This window comes from Pangasianodon hypophthalmus, chromosome 11, assembly GCF_027358585.1.
Source record: "Pangasianodon hypophthalmus isolate fPanHyp1 chromosome 11, fPanHyp1.pri, whole genome shotgun sequence".
Lineage (NCBI taxonomy): Eukaryota > Metazoa > Chordata > Actinopteri > Siluriformes > Pangasiidae > Pangasianodon > Pangasianodon hypophthalmus.
This window is the reverse complement of record NC_069720.1, coordinates 22806974-22828980: the sequence shown is the minus strand read 5'-3', so window position 1 is coordinate 22828980 and position 22007 is coordinate 22806974. Positions and strand designations below refer to the sequence as shown.

The following is a 22007-nucleotide window of genomic DNA, read 5'->3' as shown; positions in this document are numbered from 1 at the left end:
ACTCCAGAGTTCTCCTGCCTTCCTACAGCATCCTGGGACACATTCCACCCACAGCGCCTGCCAGTCAGGTGTTCCCACCCTGCTGGCACCCTCTCCTGCAGAATTAAGGCAAAAAGCAGCATAAAATGTTTTACAGAATTTGCTGCACATAAACACACTCATACATCTCAATCTGCGTACTGCTTGCAAGGCTGCGAGGATGTTTTCCCACCTAAATCTGAATGAAGAAAAATGGAGGAACAGCTGTTTAGAATGAGTTGTTCTTACCTTTATGTACGTGAGTAATTACATCAATTATCAGATGGTCACAAGAGCTTTTAGATTTTATTCTGCAAATCCTATTGTGCCATTTACAATGATTTTATTCTATCAGAAACATAGATTGAACATTTTGAAATGTCTGAATACATATTACATTTTATGTCCATAAAGATTTTTAGCCTTATGACTAATGCAGACATGATTAGCAGATTAAATGAACAGCCTTAACAAGAAAGACCTTGTCAGCACATTCACGGTCTTTAGTCTGTTCCTCTTTTTGATGTTCTCTTTCACTCCTCGGCTTTCTCTGAAGAGTCCCAACTGCTTTTTTCATTCTAGACCACAGAGACTTTGCTGTCTTGTGTCTGTGTTAAATTCATGCACACCCCTCTCTCTCTCTTTCTCTTTTTCCCTTCTCTCTCTCTTTTTCCCTTCTCTCTCTCTTTTCTTTTATTCTGACATTTGCATATCCCTGATCGCATTTGTGCTGTTGTCATTATTCCAAGGACGGAGCACCAGGCTACCAGGCAGCACTGCCTCCAGCCCCAACTCATGTCCTTGGTTTTTTCTTTTTCTTTTTTTTTTTTTTTTTTAAAGACATGTCACCATGAATTTAAAACACTAGGTAGACATTTTCCATATTCATATTTTTAACTAAAATTCCCATGTGCATCACTCATTATGCCTCCCAGCAGAGAGATCATAGTCACGTATTTAATTTAAATGTTGGGGGAATTTAAAAAAAAAAAAAAAAAAAAAAAAAGTCTTTTGATTTATGTGTGAAAGACAAGAAGTGTAATCTACGATCAGTTAATTTAAGCACATCTTATGCTTTTATTAGCTTGAGATTGTGTATGTCTTCACATGGGCGCTTCTGTGAAAAGGCTGCCTGCTTGGCTTGCTAAAAACACATACATCTTAAATATTTCACAAGCTAACAGTGCAACATAGGGAGCTAAGGATCTAACAGAGCTAACGGACCATAAATCATCCACTGCTGCTGTCATTCAGCATCTGCCCCAAGGCTTAGTTCTCCACTGTGTCTTTTTAAAAAAAAAAAAAAAAAATCATATATGTGCTACCTGTTGGATAAATTATCTATAATTATGTTCTAAACTGTCATTGTTATTCAGATGACATTCAGTTATATGTTACAAATTCAACCACATTTCCCAACAATAAGTCTCCTATCAGTCCAGCAATACAGGTACTCACATCATTTATTTCTGACCTAAAGCTCTGGAGAAATGAGAACATTCTTATATTAAACAAAGACAAAGCAGCCATATTGCTAGTAGGCCTCTCTGGTTTCTCTGTTCATACTGATGGTGCATCTTCTTAGAATCTTGGTCTTGTTCTCGTTTCACCTTTTTCACTAATGCTAAAACATTAGTTCATGCATACTGTCATTAGCTCGTATATTGTTTATCGTAATATTCTGCTGTAAATCTTTCTGGATGACCATCAAAATACTGCAGTTTCTTTAGATATAAGATGTCTGAAGAATCAGGAGACCAAGAGTCAGGTTATAATAAAAGAGATGGTTTATTGTGCGCACAAAGACAACTTGGGCATTCTATAGTCTAAACAAATGTTGGACACAGCCGGCTTTTATACTGATGAGTATATGCAAAGGACACACTCTAGACCATACAGATAATGCCCAGGTCTAAGATAAGAGAGAGAAAATGTAAGATAAAAACATAATCAAGGACAAAAACCTCATGACTCAAGGAACAGACACACGTACATCCCGAGTGAACAAAGAACAGACACGTGCATCATGAGTAAGCAGAAATCACATTGAATTCACCTTAAATGATTAAATCATGTATCTTTCATCACATAATCATGGAAAAATAGAAAACAATCCCACAGTTCTCTTTATTGGTCTACCAACCAAAACACAGAACAAACTTCAATACATTCAAAACTCTAGAGTACTAACACAAGCTAGGCAATCTGCCCATATCACACCTATGCTCCATCAGTGACACTGCTCACTTGTCTCTTCTCACATTCAGCTGCCTTTTGTTGCTCACAAAGCCCTTTACCATCTTGCCCCTGCATGTCTTTCTGAGCTTCTCAGTCATTACATTTCTTCCTGTTTCCATCCTCGGGTCCTCTGGCAGCAGCCTTGCAGTACCCACACCAGACTTTCCTCAGTAGGTGCTAGGTCTTTTAGTGCCACCAAATTGTTCCCAAATCTCTCTATATCATCATCATCATCGTCGTCATCATCATCATCATCATCACCACCACCATTATATTTCTTAAACTGTACAAATAAATATTTTAATGAGCTGAAACATTTAGGCATTGTATTAAGGCTATTCTGCTATATTGTATACCTTTTAATTTACTTTGACTTGTTAATATAAATAAATATAGGACAAACCAAAGAAAATGGTTTCCTCAACCCTGAGTTCAACAAGTGAAGTCAAATCAACATGGCTGCTCACAACATCAACAATAAACAAATTAGCACTTTTTACCTTTGTTAAGCAATATGTCCAAGTATTTGCATTAGATCAGTGAACATACAGACATATTAGTTTGTTAAATCTACAACACTGACTGCACAGTTCACTGTTTTGAGGAGGAAAATATAGATCACTCTCTCTCTCACAGTTAGCTGGCTAGCGTGTTGTTTACAGATGACGAACAAGGAGACGTCCATGCTTGTCCCCATTTTCAACGCATGAGGTTGAAAATGATGTCATTCCAAGTTCTGATTTCACACTTACGGCGTTAGTCGAATGCAGCATAATTTTAAAAACTGTGTGTTGAGCAGTAGCTCCAGTAACTGGTCAGGGTGAGAGGATGGCCAACAATTCTAAAACAAATAAAGACAAACACAATGATTCATATGTGTGGCCTGATGATGAGGTGGAACTACTGCTTAAGGTTGTGCTTGGGTCTTCTCAGTAATCTCTGCCCGTAGCGCACTGTGTGATAATGAATCAAATTAAGTTGCAAACACATAATCAAATAAGAAATTTCAGACTACAAACTTACAACCTGATCAGAAGCCAAGATAGATAGTTTCTTCACCATATGAGGGCTACCAACTTGGGGTAAGGGGGTAAGGGCTAGTTTATACTGGTTTATACTTCTTTATTTGGTGTCTGCTCTCTGCCTCTACAGGGCACAAAGTTTAACTAAATGAAAGTCTTGCATTTCACTTCAGAATGAATGGACACAAAGAAAAGTAGTGAAAGTGACAACACTGAGAATCACTACTTATTTCTGGATTATAAATCACTGAGACCATACTATTAGGTCGACCAGTGCAAATTTTCTCCACAGTAAAAGACAAGTTAAAAAAAAAAAGTGGGAATATTGCATATTAAAATGGAATATGTAATAAGCCCTTACTGCATGCAATCTCTGAAGCGCACACTTTATTTTTTACCCTTTTACAGGGCAGTTAGAGGAAAGCTCTAACTACCGTCTTCTGCTCATTTTTGGCTAATGTTAGTCTGATAGGGGAAGGGGTGAGAGTAACCCCATCTCTCCCACCCCGACAGCATAACAGTGTTGGACTCTTGGCCACGGATGGCTGTGGCATCATCGGGATTTGAGCTCAAATCCTGGGGCATGGCTTTTCTGTTCCACCACTTTAAAGCCCTGAGCAGGGTTCAAATTTAGAAGAAAATGAGATTATAATCTGCCACTAGACGACTTTATACGTGGATCATTTAAACCACAAGGGGGAAAAAAAGAAAGAAATGTGGTAATTTGCAAGAAGATGTTAAGCTTAAAAGTCTTTTCCTCTGTAGTTATTGATAGTTAGGTGATTGCTGCTAAGGTGGCTGATGGGTAATGTAGATATTCCTCTATGTTGTCAGTATGGACTGGAGCGAATCCTCGGGGAAGAGAAGAGCTTGGCACTGCTGGCCCGAGCCATGGATCCTCATCAACCTGCCATGATGACAGACGTCGTCAAGCTGCTCTCTGCCATCTGCATAGTGGGAGAGGAGAACACGTACGTCCCCTTAGTGACCACTTTGTAACCTTAACATGCCACCACTGATTCTGATAACTGTCTTCTGATAACTGGGTCTTTCCTGTGTAGTTACACGTATATTATACATGGAACTATTGAGAGTGTACACATTCACGTGTAGTTTTTACATAAACTAATTTATATGTACCATCCCGTGGCTCGGGAACTGGAGCTGATACATATGTGTTTATTGTGCATACATTTATGGTAAATATTCAGTAGTTGCATATGTACAGTATGTCTAACTAGATTGGTTTTAGAGACACTATATGAAAATGAGACCTGCAACTAAAATAATAGGAACTATATCATATATTGCTGTGATGTAAACTTCAACTGGCCGTCTATAATGACAGTTGCCCACTTTTGCGTCATACATAAACAAAATAAGGAAAGAGAGTGTTGTTGTCATTATGCCTATGATTGGCTTGCAGACACGAGCTGAATAAAGCCAAATAAAGCCAATTTGTTTCCCATCAGAAAAGTACTTTCAATGTTATGTTATGCAACAAAGTGAAATTGCTACATTCAAATGATGAAACAGAAATAGATGCCACTGGCATATAATCTAACTCTGGCTAGTTACACACTATATGGCCAAAAGTAAGTGGACACTTGACCATCACGCTCATGTGCGTTTTAAACATCCCATTCCAGATTTAGTTCCCATTTGCTGCTATAATAAGCTCCACTCTTCGGCGAAGGATTTCCGCTAGATGTTGGAGCGTGGCTGTGGGGATTTGTGTTCATTCAGCTACAAGAGCATTAGTGAGATCAGGTGCTGATGTTGGTGAGGAGGTCTGGGGTTCAGTCGGTGTTCCAGTTCATCCCGAAGGTGTTCAGTGGGGTTGAGGTCAGGGCTCTGTGCAGGACACTCGAGTTCTTCCACTCCAACCTTCACACACCATGTCTTCATGGAGCTCGCTTTGTGCACAGGGGCATCGTCATGCTGGAACAGGTTTCAGCCTCTTAGTTCCAGTGAAGGAAAATTGTAAAGCTACAGCATACAAAGACATTCTATATAATTGTGTGCTTGTTTGTGGTAAGAGTTTAGGGAAGAACCACAAATGGGTGTGATGGTCAGGTGTCCACATACTTTTGGTGATCTAGTGTACTAAAATGTTAGGTTAGCAATTTGGCCAATAAATTTCACACTTGAAGAAAAAGCTAATCATAATAAACGGATATATTGTGCAGTTTTTGTATTTGTAAATGTTAATTCTTAGATAATCGCAACTTTAGATTACCTTTTACATGCTGTTATCAGATATACCATTATCGGACATAACAGTTTTAATTATAACTAATAATAAAAGTTTACATTGTGTTCATGCCACACATTTGCATTTTATATGGTTCATTTATAAACCTAAATAGTTGTATGCATTTTTGCATTTCCCATCATTCTGCTGTCAATCAATTTTAACAGTGTACATGCTTGTATATTATTATTATTATTATTATTATTATTATTATAACGATAATAATGTATTTATTTTTGCTTTACTGCATCATGTTGTCCTTGTAGCACCGATGTGCCACACGATACAGTAATACCTTATAATAGCTTCTCTGTGTTCTGTTTTTTTGCCCAGAGATCATCTGCAGCATACATTTGTCACAAATGAGCAAAAGACTCATTAGTAATATGCCGTGCCAATATCACCTCGGTGGCCATGCCAAGTAAACACAGCCATGATAAAAGGAGATGCAGTCTGTGAAAAGCAGTTATTAGGTGCAGTCCAATCATTTTGAGAAAGAGAGGAAAAAAGAGTACTGGAGGAAACTGTAAAAGCGAATGAAAGCTGTGAACACAGTCAGAAAGGGCAATGGAAATAAGCTGTAGCACTGTCTAAAGAACAAGCCAAATGAAAGCAACTAACAAAAGACCAGTGTGCTGCATTTAGTCTTAGCCTTTTGTCCACTGATGTGTATGATATATTTTTATATGTTCAGCTTGGAGAAGGTGCTTGAAGCTATCACCAGTGCAGGGGAGAAGAGAGAGACCAGCCGCTTCAGCCCTATAGTCCAGGGCCTCACTGACCGCTCCGTCCAGCTCCAGGTGAGACTTTATCAGCATTCTCCAACTAATCTGACGTAAATTATACACACATCTCCTCATATTACACTATAAATGAATGATGGTTCATCCACCATCACGATAATGATGGTTATTACACCATAATAAATGTCTGATATGCAGGTTTCTGAAATGATTTTGTTTTGATTCCATACTGTACAGGTTTTACACACACTCCAAGGTGACGTTAATTAATATTTACGAGTGAATTGTCTTGGGGGGGCTGTTTAGAGTGAGATCTCCCCGTGGAATAACAGTCACAACATATAATGCACGTCCCTTGAGGAGCTATGAGTTGCTGAAATAAATCGCTTGCTACCTACTTCAGCAAAGCATTAACAGTACAAACCCCAGAGGAACTCAGACGAAGAGTTTTTACTTCGTTTTTGCCTGGCATAACTAGCAAGACGCATCTAACAATAGCACAGTAACATTACAGCCAACCTGGCAACTCGCTAATCGTTGAATCTGGCAGGGTACAAGAGTCTTTGGAACTTGTTACTTTATTTGGAGCCTCTTGTTTTACTGCCATCTTTTTCTTGGGAAGCGATTTGCTTTCTTAGCACTCTTAGACTGGTAAAAGAATACTCTAGTGTACTTTAATCTACTGCATCGGTAGCATATGCATAAAGCACCTGGTAAAGTGCGATAGTTGATTTTCTTTCTGGAAAAATATGTAGAACGTGATGATAAACCATGGTTTAAGCCGTGACTTCGGGAGAAAACAACATAATATAAGAAATTCTATCATTCTCTTTAATTACCAAGTATGTACAGTGCAGCATAATGACATACAGTTACATTTTATTTATCCTGTGTATTTCATGTCAAAATTTTACTGGTAGAAATACCTGGCTAGCTGACAGATCTTGCAATAAATGTATTTTCTGGTTTCTCTTCATCACTAGGCTTGTTACTCTGTTGTCACAGTGTGTGATCTGACTTTTATCCCATTTTACTGTCCATGCATTTTTTCCTGCTAACACAGCAAAATAACTCAGATAACCGCTATTTTCTTATTAAAATTTACCAACTTTCTTCCTTTAAGGCTCATGTCACTCTGCTAGCATGCATCTAATTACAACCAAATTACAACCAAAGCAAGCATTTACAACGTGCCTGTGTATTTAAACAACAAAAAACTACTATTGTTAGTCATTCAATCATTTTTCTTTCCCCCAGTCTAGCTATCTCTGTATTTTTTTTATTTTATTTTTTATTTTTTTTAAATCATTGGTGCAGATTAAGCACAGTAAATGTGAACATGCTCACATTTCGCTTAAGCAAGTACAAGGCAAAAATGTTAATGTCATAGGGGTTTAAGTCCTTTTATTTTATGTTTATATTTTATGTCTTTTTTTTAAAATAACGAAGTACTTAAAGAAGATTTTTAAAAGTTATTCCACTTTTGCCCAACATAATGACAGTAAAATATATTAAATGACTATATAAGTTTTATTTTCCCTTTAATTTATACCATCAGCTTGTGTAGTTTTAAAGCGTCACTTAATCCCACGACACCATGCAACATTGATATTTTTTGGCTAATAGGTTAGCTATTAATCATACTAGCTCCCCATCATGCCCTATCCAGATGGGATTAGTGTCTCTGAGTACAGTCTGCTATAAGATTACTCTGCGGTAAAACTCTCATGCATTTCGAAATAGATGCTCAGAATTTTACAATCAGAATGTATTAGTATGAGTTATCATTCAAAATATGCCGAAAGAGCTGTTTTGTTTTGTTTCTCTTCCTTGGATAAAAATGCAGATGAGCCAATTGACATGAATCTGGAATGATTCAAATTCTCTGTCATGTTTTGAACTCTGACATTAACCTCCTTGTAGTCCCACTCCCTTTCTTCCCGTCTCACATTAGTGATTTTTTTGGCCAGTGCTCTTGTCTCGACTCTTGTCTCGATTTTTCTGAAGCGATTTGCTTTCTGTCAGGGTAAATGGAGAATGTTTCGAGTTCATTAATTTGAAACAAAAAATCGACCAATGTATGTTTGACTTGGCTAACATTCGTTAAGAATATAGTTAATTTATTAGGGATGCAGTGAAATTTTGGAATTTTGACCAAAGCAAAAACAAAAAAAGCTCAACTAAGCCTACAATGAATTGTCAGGTCTAGCATTTTACAAATAATGTTAATCGTAATGATAATTAGAAGGTGATGAAATACTCAGTTTGTTTGCTTTGCTCTCTTTATGCCAGTCAGCATAGAAGATCAACAGTAAAAATGTCATGTGGAAACATTTCACCTTTTCTATGAAGAACATTAGAAAAAGGATTTGTCAAAAGAAAATTTGCTGTTATGTTTTTTACTGTTTACTGAGATTTTAAATGCCTCTCATCACCATTTCAAGATGTGAATACACACATTAGATGACAAAATACGGTGAGTAGAAGTAGACAAAAATCTTTTTTTCCTAGGGGATCATCTGTTGGCAAAATCATAGATATGTCTATCCAGACATGGCTAAAAATTACCAAGCGACTGCAAAGTTGGTTGAAAAAACAGTAGGTACGTTGGTCTGTAATTTTTACAGGGAAGGAGGGAGAAGAATCACCAATCTGCAGTGGAAATAAAATCAGAGTAGCACCTGCAAATGATGAAATTAACTCTGTGTAAATCTAACACCAGCTATAAATAGGTCGATAATCAACCAACAGATGCTGTGCTGATGATCCTGATATCAGGCCAATGCAGAGAGAACGAGTAAAAGTATATTAACAGAATGAGAGAAGAGACTGGAGTATCATTACTGACTGCAAAAACATGTTGCCGGCTGCACAATTAGTGTTGTGGTTCACAGCATGTACACTATATGGACCAAAAAGTTTGTGGACACCTGACCGTCACACCCATACACCAATCAATGATAACATTAAATCCACTGACAGGTGAAGTGAATAACCTTGATTGTCTCGTTGCAGTGGCACCTTTGAATGGGTGGGATATATCAGGCAGCAAGTGAACAGTCAGATCTCAAAGCTGTTGTGTTGGAAGCAGGAAAAATGGGCAAGAGTGATGTGATGGCTAGATGACTGGGGCAGAGCATCTCCAAAACGGCAGGTCTTGTGGGGTGTTCCCGGTACGCAGTGGTTAGTACCAACCAGGAAGGAGAACCGGAGAACCGGTGACAGGGTCACGGGCATCCAAGGCTCACTGATGTGTGTGGGGAGCAAAGGCTGTTCCTTCTGCTCCGATCCCACAGAAGAGCTACTGTAGCACAAATTGCTGAAAAAGTTAAAGCTGGCTCTGATAGAAAGGTGTCAGAACACACAATGCATCACAGCTTGCTGCATATGGGGCTGTGTAGCCGCAGACTGGTCAGACTGTCCATGCTGACCCCTGTCCACTGCCGAAAGCACCTATAATGGGCACGTGAACATCAGAACTGCACCATAGAGCAATGGAAGAAAGTGGCCTGGTCTGATGAATCACAATTTCTTTTACATCATGTGGATTGCTGGGTGTGTGTGCGTCGCTTACTTGGGGAAGAGATGACACCAGGATACACTATGGGAAGAAGGCAAGCTGGTGGAGGCAGTGTGATGCTCTGGGCAATGTTCTGCTTGAAAAATGTGGGTCCCGGCATTCATGTGGATGTTACTCTTCCCACCTACCTAAACATTGTTGTAGACTGAGTACACCCATTCATGGCAACAGTATTCCCTAATGGCAATGGCCTCTTTCAGCAGGATAATGCTCCCTGCACCACTGCAAAAATTGTTTAGGAATGATTTGAGGAACATGACAAACAGTTGAATGTGTCGACTTGGCCTTCAAATTCCCCAGATCTCAATCTGATCGAGCTTCTGTTGGATGTGCTGGATAAACAAGGCTGATCCATGGAAGCCCCACCTCACAACTTACAGGAGTTAAAGCATCGGCTGCTAACGTCTAGTGCCAGATAGCACAGCACACCTTCAGAGGATTTGTGGGTCAGAGCTGCTTTGGCAACATGAAGGGGACCTACACAATATTAGGCAGTTGGTTTTAATGTTATGGCTGATTGGTGTATGTGCACACTAGACCTATCTGTATTTCTCACTGTGTCCGTGTGTGCGTGCGCGTTTGGCGCGGATGCTCTGCTCTTATTGTTAGTGTAGAGTGGAGCAGTCAGTGTTGTGTGTTGTATTAACCGACTGGCTGCATTGTTAAGACTGATAAAAGCCTCAGTGCTTAAGTTTAATTGGTAGCAGAGGGAGGTGAGGAGAGCACCTCTCAGTTCTGCCTTCATGGTGGGATATGTCATTTGTACCATGCAAAGCCTGCCAACACATACACACTAAAACACACTCTCTCTCTCTCTCTCACACACACACACACACACACACACACACACACACACACACACACATACACACAGCAAAATGCTGCATTACCAATTGGGAATTTATCTTATAATTTAAATGCATTCCTTCTGCTCTGTGTTGCTGACAGCCAAATGAGAATTAGTATTGCAGGATAAAACTTTTTCAGGCACTTTTTCATGTGGTTTGCTTAACATGCCTATAACATCATGAACATTGTGTTTCTGCTAAAGCTATATGCAGTTGTTGTTGCTAGGGAGTCTGGCACCTTTTGACACTATAACTAGCTTTACACTATATGATTTTTCAGCCAAAAATTAGAAATTGTAGAAGAACCACAAATTCTTTGATTGTGAGATGATCAGAACTCATAATGTGACATGCTCACCAGCGACCAGTTTAGTGCCATTGCGACCAAAGACAGCCGACTGCAGCCGACGACACAGTTCTGGCAAATTTTTGATTGCTGCAACGTTCTTCTAAAACCCACCAAGAAGAGGATGGCATAGGATGACACAAAACTCATGGGACGTCTACATATATGTTAATAGCAATGGCGAAACATAAATGGACAGAAAAATTATCTTTATTAAGCTCACTTTGTAGAATATTATGCAAGCCCACTTTCTGCACAAGCAGAATTTAATCATTTTCTTTAATCGCAGGTTGTTAGAGGATCTTTATTGTATAATCTGACATGGAGTACAAATTATCACACAGTCTATTATAGAATTCGGCTTATGGAGTTATTTCATACAATAATAATCAGTAATAATCTTAATGCACAGCTGAATCGCAGTAGTTTCACAGATAGCAGCTATTTTTAGCAGCTAGTCACGGTGTTGAGAATTTTGTTTGCTTGTCAGAAGTTGGTTTATGTACATTCATGGGAAAAAGAAAGTACACCCTCCTTCAATTCTGTGTTTTTATTTATCAGGGTCTAAATAACAAACAGGTGGTCCTCACCAGCTTCTATAAACAAACAAATAACCTCAGGTGACAAGAAAAATACACAACAGATTTTCTGTTTGCTGTTTCAGTAAACATTTTCTGTATTATTTTGTCAATCTCTCACGTTGTTTTGGAGAAATTTTGGCTTCTTTACAACTGGCTTCAGTTCACTGATGTTTGAGGACATTCGTTTATGCACAACTCTTCTTTCTTTTTGGTTCTTTTTGGAGAGAAGGGGCTTTTTTCCTAGATACCCTTCCATGAAAGCCATACTTGTTCAGTATTTTTCTGATTGCACTGTCATGAACATAAACATTTAGTGTCTTTGCAGAGGCCTGTAGGTCACGGGATGTAGCTCTTGAGTTATTTATTTATATCTCTGAGCATTCATTGGTCTGGTCTTGGACTGAATTTCCTGGGATGCCCTCTCCTGGGAAGATTGGCAACTTTCTTGAAGGCTCTCCATTCGTAAACAATCTTTCTTTCTGTGGAATGATGAATTTTAAATTGTTTAGAGATGGCCTTATAACCCTTCCCAGATTGATAAGCAGAAACAATTGCTTCTCTGAGGTTGTGGCTAATGTCCTTTCTTCTTGGCATGATGTAGACACACACCTGAGTGCTCCAGTAAGTAATAGGATGGGTGTACTTATTTTTTCCCCACCTGGTTTGACTGCGTATTGAAATCTGTTGTGTTTTTTTGTTTGTCACCTGAGGTTATTTGTTTGTTTATAGAAGTTGGTGAAGACCACACAATTGTTATTTAGGCCCTGATAAATAAAAACATAGAGTTGAAGGAAGGTGTGCTTTCTTTTTCCCATGACTGTATGTGGACCTTCACAATTCGGTGGCCAGAATCCTGTGGTCTGAAAAGTGCAAAATAAGAATCGAGTAGAGCATTTGGGGCTGAGTCTTCTAACCCAGTATAGAGACTTTCGAGGTCAGTTTCATCGAAGAGCCTTTACCAATGGTAAATACTTAATACACAGAAACTCAGTATAACGGAGGAGCCTGAAGAAGTAGTGCTGCATTTCCTCCAGCATACCCAGTGAAAGGAGGGAGCAGAGAGCTATTGCTCCAAGGCAAACACATTCATATCTGCGAAGGCCAAGCGGATGCTCTTTGGAATGTTTTATTCATATAAGTCGACTAATTATTGTTTCCAGCTTATAAATACACACCCTTTTTAACCACATGAATCATTTAGAGAGCACATTTCTATTCTTATTACAAATTAAGGTCCGTCTTTTCCTCTGCCTCTTTTACTCTCTTTTCTCTTACATAAGAACTCTCTACAGGCGACTGTACAGGCATGTATAGATCCTAATGCTGTTTCCCTGCTTTTATATGCCTTTGTATTATTATATCATAAGATTTGCCTGTGTAAAACTTCTGCAACCTCAGGGGACCACATTGTGGTAATCAACTCTATCTGCTTCATCTCACAGTACGTGAGCATGAAAGTATCAGGGAAGAAAAAAAGTTCTCCGAGTACTCAGTACTCTTCTGTTCTGTGAATGCTTCACTACCCTCTACTGCACAAGCTTACACAGACGTGACTGAAGAGGTTACAGAGATCACTGCTCAATAATCGTTGACTTGTTCTCACTTGAGAGGAAGAATCATCTTGTAACTTGACAGAATTTTGTTTCTCTAACCGTGAGCTCACTAATGAAACAAAAATATGCTTTTCTAATTAGCCAGAATGAAACAAGGAAAAAGTAATGATAACTATCTGCTGCTGCAGTAACAATACCATCCTAGTGCATAGGCAGTAGGTTTAGGTGTTACTGATAATGTCATGGCAATTCAGCAACTTTCCTTTTTTTGTTGGGTGTGTGTGTGTGTGTGTGTGTGCGTGCGTGCGTGTGCATGTGTGGGTAAAATCATACCAGATATAATGGTATTACTGACTATACGGCCAAAAGTTTGTGGACACCTGACCATCAGACCCATATGTGCTTGTTGAACATCCCATTCCAGATTTGGTCTGCTTTTACTGTTATAATAAGCTCCACTCTTCTGGGAAGGCTTTCCACTAGAGTTTGGAGTGTGGCTGTGGGGATTTGTGTTCATTCAGCTACAAGAGCATTAGTGAGGTCAGGCACTGATGTTGGTGAGGAGGTCTGGGGTTCAGTCGGTGTTCCAGTTCATCCCAAAGGTGTTCAGTGGGGTTGAGGTCAGGGCTCTGTGCAGGACACTCGAGTTCTTCCACTCCAACCTTCACACACCATGTCTTCATGGAGCTCGCTTTGTGCACAGGGGCATCGTCATGCTGGAACAGGTTTCAGCCTCTTAGTTCCAGTGAAGGGAAACTGTAATGCTACAGCACACAAAGACATTGTATACAATTGTGTGCTTCCAACTTTGTGGCGCACATATGGGTGTGATAGTCAGGTTTCCACAAACCTTTTGCCGTATAATGTACAGTATAGTATAATATCAGTAGTGTATATAGTATAATATCAGCATAGTAGTCCACTGTGGACAGTATCATGTATTTACTGGTATTATTGTATTTTGTTAATTCCATAAAATAACTTGCTGTCTTGTAAATATGTTTGTAGAGAATGAAACTCATCCTGTTAGTAACATTTAACGTCTGTACAATCAGTCGACAAAATTGACAGGACTGGTTCTTTAAAAAAAAAAAAAATAAATAAATCAGTGCAGCAGATTTGTATTTTTGTATTCACAATATATAAATTACTTAACAAATAAACCATAATGCAAAACGTATCAGTCAGTGGAAAACCTTTGGGTTTCTTTATTTTGAAATTTTTGTTTTTTTATTTATTTTTTGTTTTATTTTATTTTATTTTATTTTATTATTATTATTATTATTATGTCCTTCTTCATCCAAAGCCAAAGTAGTATATCAGCAGCTGCTAACTTGACAAAAATTATGACAGGCTCCCAGTAATCGCCTTTAAAACAGCACTTGCCTCCCTTGGCCTTGATGTCCTGATCATAAATAGCGGATGAGTGGTCAGTTTGAACTTCAGAACAAATCAGCTTTGCCACGAAGGCTTGACTTGAAAAATGTCTGCAGACATGGGTCACTTACAAACAAAAATATGAACCGTCAAGGTGAAAAGATGCGGGTGGAAAGAATCAGCAATGAGAGTAATATGATCATAAATTGTGTAATGGGTTTTAACTGTCTTTAAGGGTATAAGGGTAAAAGTCGCTCCACTGTAGGATTCAGTATTCCTTTGGATGTTGGCTATTTTAGCTGGTAGCTTTGATGCTTATAGATACACTTGTTTCTGCTACTGCTTTGAAACATGACTAAGGCAACCTGTGCCATTATATAAAGCTGCTGAATATTTGATTTTGGTCGAAAAATTAGCGTGGACTTTATTGTGCACATCAATGTGACTCACAGTTACCGCATACCAGGTGAAACAGCAGAGAGACGTAAGCTTCTAGCTAACATAAAGCATTGAGAAAAAAACTGTCACGTCTAGTAACTGCCGATGTGTGTGTTTTTATTACCCAATCTGTGTTCTCAGTGTATTTTATTCATCTAATCTGTGTTTTTTGTTCACAAGCCTGCAGAAAATGTTAAGCACTAGCCAAAAAAAAAAAAAAAAAGAGCAATAAATTTACATACAAGGGCCAGCAGATGCTGTGTGTGATTCACTCTTTAGTTTTTAATTCCAGAGAAAAATCCAGAAAAAAAAACCCAATTACTCACTAGGCAGCTATCATGAGTTCTCTAACTAACCAGATGCTTCACTCAGTAAAGGTACAAATCTCACAACCACGATTAATCAGCTGAATATTCCCAGCTTCTCTCCAGCTTATTCTTCAGCTTCTCACAGAAATAGAGTACAAGCGAGAAAAAAAATCACTCCTGAAGCCAGTTTCCTCTTATAGCATTCTGTTGACTTTCACTCTGACTCCCATTTGATTTGTTGACACTTTCTGTCCTTTACTCTCTCTTCCTCTCCCCTGATTGGCTGCCAGTCACCATGTATCCAGAATTCTGTGTACGATGTATGTGTACAAATTTCCCACCAGTTGTGTCCCGACACCCAGACATGGCACTGACTGTGAATTATTATTACGGGATTGTCATGGCAACTCACAGCAGCTCAGGAACATATTATTATATAGGTTTTTTCTTCTCCTCTGACTCAGTAGTCGTTTTTTTTTGTTCCTTTTTGAAAATTCGTATGCAATGTAGCTTCAGCCCCTTTCTGCCCCATTCAGCTAATGTAATTGTCCTGCCAAACTGCAGGCGGCGCTGTCATAACTAGCGAATGTCAGTTTCCTTTCTGTCAACAAAGTGCCATGTAAATTAATAAAAAATGAATAAGATAGTGTGTCTTGCTCCTTGGTGCATTGGTCATACTGTTATTTGATATATACTATATATCATTGTCAGTAATGTAAAGAACAACACATTTAGACACATTTCTGAGACATTCGGTCTTGGTAAGTGGCACTACAGCAGGGCTTCAGGGTAACTTTTTTCAGAACCAGCTCGAAACTTTGTGTTTAGCCGTCTTAAATTGAAAAATTGACCGTTGCAAATATTCAGTTTATTTCTTGGTTTAATTTCTTGTACTGCTTTTGGATTATCCCGATTATATATTTCATAGAATTATGACTGAATAAAGCACAAGCATTGGTAAGAACATCACCATTACACAGACAGCAGTAAGTATACCATATTATCTGAAAAGCTATTTTCCAAACACCCCATGCAATTATAACCAAAAAGACGAAGTAGAGAGAGAAAGAAAAAACAAACTAGATGTCGCCGCTGCCTGACACTAGGCTGCGGATTACTTTAATATTCTACAGTAAAAACACTCTTACTGTTACACTTTAGCATGTACAAGGTTACATACACACACACAGTCAGCGAATGCTTTTTTAAAAAATTGTATTTTTTGGTTGTCGTGGTTCAGTTTATGGTGTATGGTGTACGGAATACACTACTTTCCTGTTTCAGGCTGCTCTAACATACAAAATAGCCTGCTCCTTTCTTTCAGATTTGAACCCGCTGTTACTGCCATCTCTTTTTAGAGCTAAAGTTGCTAGATGACATCATAGACTAATTTACATATTAATTTTTTCATCATGATCATTGGCACATCAAATTACAAAGTAGGGTACATGATGGAGTATTTCACGTGGAATAGAATAGAACAGAGTTTTAATAAATAATAGATTATAAAGTTCTGTAATTATATAGTCTGTCTTCAACTGACATGCAAAGTCATAATTGCAGGATTAAGGGGTTAAATTTGTCTGTTAAAAAATAATTATAATTATGATAAAAAAGAAATAAATTTATTTTCTTTGCTATATTTGTTATTGCTACTGAAACAGGGCTGTAAGTGGTAGATTATAAATTAATGAGAAATAATCATAAATGAAAATAAATGAACAAGAAATTAAAATTGATTAGATGAAATAGTTCTGAAAGAAACTGTAGCTTGCAGTTCTTGTCTGTACAAAAGGAAGCCAGGTTAAAGCAGACAAAATGTCTTGTTGAGTTTGTTAGCTAGTTTGTTAAGTAGAAAACAGATTAAAGAAAATAATGAGTTGTCAAATTCTTACAAATAGCATATTTTACTGTAAAAACACATGATTCGTTAACAAATGTTTTCAGGTATCTACATCGTCAGGATGAATGAGTAAGTATGATTTGTATAATTGCAGATATTTTCAGTAAATCATAGACCATTTGCAGAAGTGTTTCATTTTACATCACTGTAACTTCTGTAAATGAGTCGGAGTACATCCAGCCACTGAGCACGTGAGCTTTGCCTTCAATTCTCAGTTGAGGGAAGATATAAATTATAAATAGAATTGTAAATGATGTATACAGGTTTTGAGATTGAGGTCTCAAAAAGACTGTGTGACAAAACGTCAAATATGATCCCTAAAAAAAAAAAGGACTGCTTTTGCATTTATATGACCTTGGTTTATTGTATTTTACTGCATACTTACTGAAAGAGGATTTGTAATGCCTGTAGCCTTAAACACACACACAATTACACACACTCAGGCACTCAGTTGGTGAACCTGAACGTTATCTCCTCTTCCTAGGTGGCTTGTATGCAGCTCATCAATGCTCTCGTTACGTCTCCTGATGAGTTGGACTTCAGGCTGCACATCCGAAATGAGTTCATGCGCTGCGGCCTGCGAGAGATATTGCCGGTAAGCGGACTGCCAACCGACCGCGTATTAATATTGAAATGAGTTGTCCACTTGAGTGAAATATTGTAAAATGGTGCCACGAATAATTTATGAGACCTCGAGCAGAGGTCGTCTGGCTGAATCAATAGGTACAGCAGGGAACGGATTGGGTTCTCTCTCTCTCTCTTTGTTCCTCAGTGTCTCTCTTTTTATCTCCTTATTTTTTGCTTTCCCGCTTTTTCTGCCATGATGTTCTTTCAGCATCAGAGAACGAACTGAACCCAGCTGCACATACAAAACAGACACCGGGTGTACTAAATGGAAAAGAGTGTGAGTCTGTGAGAAAGATTAATGCCATACTCCTGTCTTATTTATTATTCAAAACAGAGAACTGCTACAGGACAAGGGAATAGAGCAAAGTGAAAAATCTATATATATATTAAAAAAAAAAACAAAGAAAATAAAATGAACTTTTCCTCCAGTGTTTTTCTCCATTCTTTCTCCCACTCTTTATCACTGTTTTTGCTTCATTTCATTCTCCTCCTCATTCTCTATTGCCATTTCTTTCTCTCTTCTCTCCCTCTGTGTGTTTGTTTGTTTGTTTGTTTGTAGACTCTGGGTGCTATCAGAAATGAGGCTCTGGACATCCAGCTGAAGGTGTTTGAGGAGCATAAAGAGGAGGACATGATGGAGTTTTCCCATCGCCTGGAGGACATCAAGAGTGAATTTGAATATCCTTTTAGCTGCATATCTACAGAGAAACAATACACATTACTGAAATCCCCTCTGTACCCATCCCTCTTTCTTATTTTTCTTTCTGTTGGACCCTCATTAATCTCTGACAATAACGGCGTGGTCATACTCTAACAAGTCTAATGCGGGTAATGTGTTTCCTGTACACACACTGTTGCAATTGATTTTATTTTCTTAGATTTATCTTCACTCATAAATCATTCTTGTTTCTTCCCTTTTGTCAGAGCAATATATTAAAAAGGTTTCCCATACTGTTCCCTCTGATCACCCGAAGGCCATCTGTATGTATGCGTGCGTGCGTGTACGTGCGTGTACGTGCGTGTACATGTGTACGTGTGTGTACGTGTGTGCATGTGGGTTGTTTTTATTTTTAATGTCCCCATAGTGGGCCTCAATTGTCAAGCTGGATACGAACAGATTTATTTGTAAATCTTTGTATGTTTGTTTACACATGAAATGTGATATTCTTGAAAATCCCATAAATTCAGAATAATTTTCGTATCCCACTCCTGCTCCTGAGTGTGTGTAATTTTACGCATAAGTAGAATAACTAATGTAAACCTTGTCTTGATTGACTTCAAATCATATACTTTGCATGGATTACTGCACTTTTATATATAGGATATACACTCACTGTCCACTTCATTAGGAACACCTAACACCTGCAAATTAATGCAGTTATCCCATCAGCCAATCAGGTGGCAGCAGCACAGTGCATAAAATCATACAGATGCAGGTCAAGAGCTTCAGTTACTGTTCACATCAAACATCAGAATGAAGAAAATGTGTGATCTCTGACTTTACCTGTGGCACGGTTGTTGGTACCAGATGGACAGGTTTGAGTTTTTCAGAAACTGTTGATCTCCTGGGATTTTCACACACAACAGTCTCTAGAGTTTATACAGAATGGTGCAAAAAACAAAAAACATTGAGTGCGTGACAATTCTGTGGGTGGAAACACTTTTTTGATAAGAGAAGTCAGAGGAGAATGGCTAGATTGTTTCGAGCTACCTCAAATTATCACTCTTTACAACTGTGGTGAGCAGAAAAGCATCTCAACATGCAGAAAACATCAAACCTTGAGGTGGATGGGCTACAACAGAAAAAGACCACACTGGATTCCACTCCTGTCAGCCAAGAACAGGAATCTGAGGCTATCATGGGTACAGTCTTTTTCTAGTCTTCAACTGTCCAGTTTCGGTGATTCTGTGCCCGTGATAGCTGGTCTGAGGATTTCACGCTCGCTTTTTATCATCAATATTGCATATTCTTAAATATTTTTATTGCCATAGAAGTGAGTCAAAATAACATCCACTTCCATCTTACAGATTTTACCCTCATTGTTCATTTCGTGCTCCCAGTTCCTGTGCACTTTGCCTTTTATGGAGTTTTGTGGGTGTAACTATATACAAATGGGCTGTGTCAGGTGTGTGCTTTGCACATTACGGGTGATCATCAGATGCACTCTAGTACATAGCAAGTCAGCCTTTCTGAAACTTTTGTAAATCTGGCAGAAGTTTTTATTTGGTTTGGCTTACGCAAACATTCACAATTTTACTAAAAGACTGATAGTTGAGGCCTGATGATAGTAACATCTGACGTATCTGATACTTTTGACCTTATAGGGACATTTGATATGAAGGATAGCAAGACGTGTGTATATTTTGAGTTGCGCGAGTGCTCCTTAACCCTGCGTGCACAGATGTAGGAGACGTGTTTAACACGGTGTATAGCCTGGTGAAGGGCACGGTCGCCGAGATGCATTTCCTCTCCATCCTGCAGCACCTGTTGCTCATCAGGAATGACTATTTTGTACGGTAAGTCTGAATTGAAGACCTTCTGCAATGAGAGAAAAAAGTGAAATTTTGATCTTGCCTCCTCTTACAGAGATTTGTACAAAGGCAAAAGAGTGTTTTTTGGTACATTTCTCCTTTCCAGCAGCACCTTTACAAATGAGTGAACATGTTTTGAATTCAGAAAAGAGTCTATCAACTACTTAACGTGTAGATTAAATCAGTTTGCTTCTCATAATTGTTACGTGAAGTTGATAAGGGCTCTTGGCTGTCATTTTGTGTTTAGCTTGCCTCATGGCCTTTTGATCTCATCAGGGCTTAAGCTGTGGCATTCTGCAAAAATGAGCTGCGTGTGAAATGAGCTAAAGATAGGTGGTACCATCTGCTGAGAGGTTTCATCAAGCAGCTTACTAATGAAACACTCGTCCTTAGGGTTCTGAGCCACCGTGCATATGAAAAGTTAGGTATTAGTATCTGAACACCTCGTCTTATCCTCCTTCTACTCTATACCTCTAACCTCTAATGGTTATATTTTCTGTTACCAGTAACTTCAGATCTCAAGCCTTTATACTGTTAGTGATGTGATGATTACATATCAGTGCTGTGATAAAGTACACTTATACAGTATCACATTAACAAGTAGCTAATTGGATGTGGAAGCATTATGTAAGCACTGAGGTGAACAGGTTTGTATTGGTGAGGAGGTGGAGCTTAATTTCAGATCATAAGGGACTTGGACATAATCTGTTTCATGTTAATATTTCAATCACAGTTCTTTCTTTCTTTCTTTCTTTCTTTCTTTCTTTCTTTCTTGCCTTTTTGCGTTTTCTTATGTGTTCGGTTCTGTAGTAATAGCTTACACAGGGACATACACCCTGGGACTTGTACTTAGGGACTTGTATGCCGGACTGAAAATAAAGGGATTTAAAAAAAAAAAAAAAAAAGTGTTATTTGACAAAAAAAATCCAAAATATATAATGGTTGCTATGGTGAGGTTTACTGTTAAAGGACGTTTGGTTAACATTTTTCGAAGGAGTCTAGGTGATCTGCAGGTTTTGTGACACAGGAGAGTCTTGCAGATATTCCCGAACATTAAATATATCAATAAACAGTTAAAAAGCATGATACATCATTCAATAATACATTAAAACATGTGACTGCTGCCAAATTGCTGTATTATAAGTGAAATACAACACTTTGAGGCGTGCTGTTGTAGGAACATAAATACATTTTTGAGGCAGTAACAGTAATTCTGACTCATTGTTGATTATGTTCCTATAATAGCAAGCCCCATTGTGTTTTATTCCATACTTAACATATGTTTATCTCTCTTTATTGGTTGAATAAAAATATCTTTTAACATTCAGAAGAAATATCTTTCTTCTGCTAATGAGAAACCTGAACTTTATAGATATTCTTGTACAAACAGATCCAATAGAATTCACTTGCGTGCAAGTTTGTGTACACTCACATAGTTTTTGTTATTATTATTATTATTATTATTATTATTATTATTCTTTTTACTGCATTACTTAAAATGTATAAAGGTTCATGACCTTTTCACGGCTGTGCCACCCGAGTCTTCCAACAAAGAGAATGAGCCTGCTTTCATCGTCCTCTCATCTCACAAACCCTTATCTCTGTCTGTCTTTCTCTCTGTTTTTCTTCACACACATTC

At 38.3% G+C, this 22007-nt stretch overlaps 1 protein-coding gene across 3 annotated transcripts in view; it reads left to right on the top strand.

Annotated features, from left to right (window-relative positions):
• The window catches only part of diaph3 (diaphanous-related formin 3), a 324811-nt gene that overhangs the window by 110145 nt on the left and 192659 nt on the right, over positions 1–22007 (top strand). For all 3 annotated transcript variants that reach the window (XM_053238349.1, XM_053238350.1, XM_053238348.1), the window contains 5 exons: positions 4113–4249; positions 6227–6332; positions 17694–17804; positions 18396–18515; positions 20238–20353. In XM_053238349.1, the coding sequence (XP_053094324.1) occupies positions 4113–4249; positions 6227–6332; positions 17694–17804; positions 18396–18515; positions 20238–20353 (590 nt within the window). The remainder of the gene's footprint in view (positions 1–4112; positions 4250–6226; positions 6333–17693; positions 17805–18395; positions 18516–20237; positions 20354–22007) is intronic.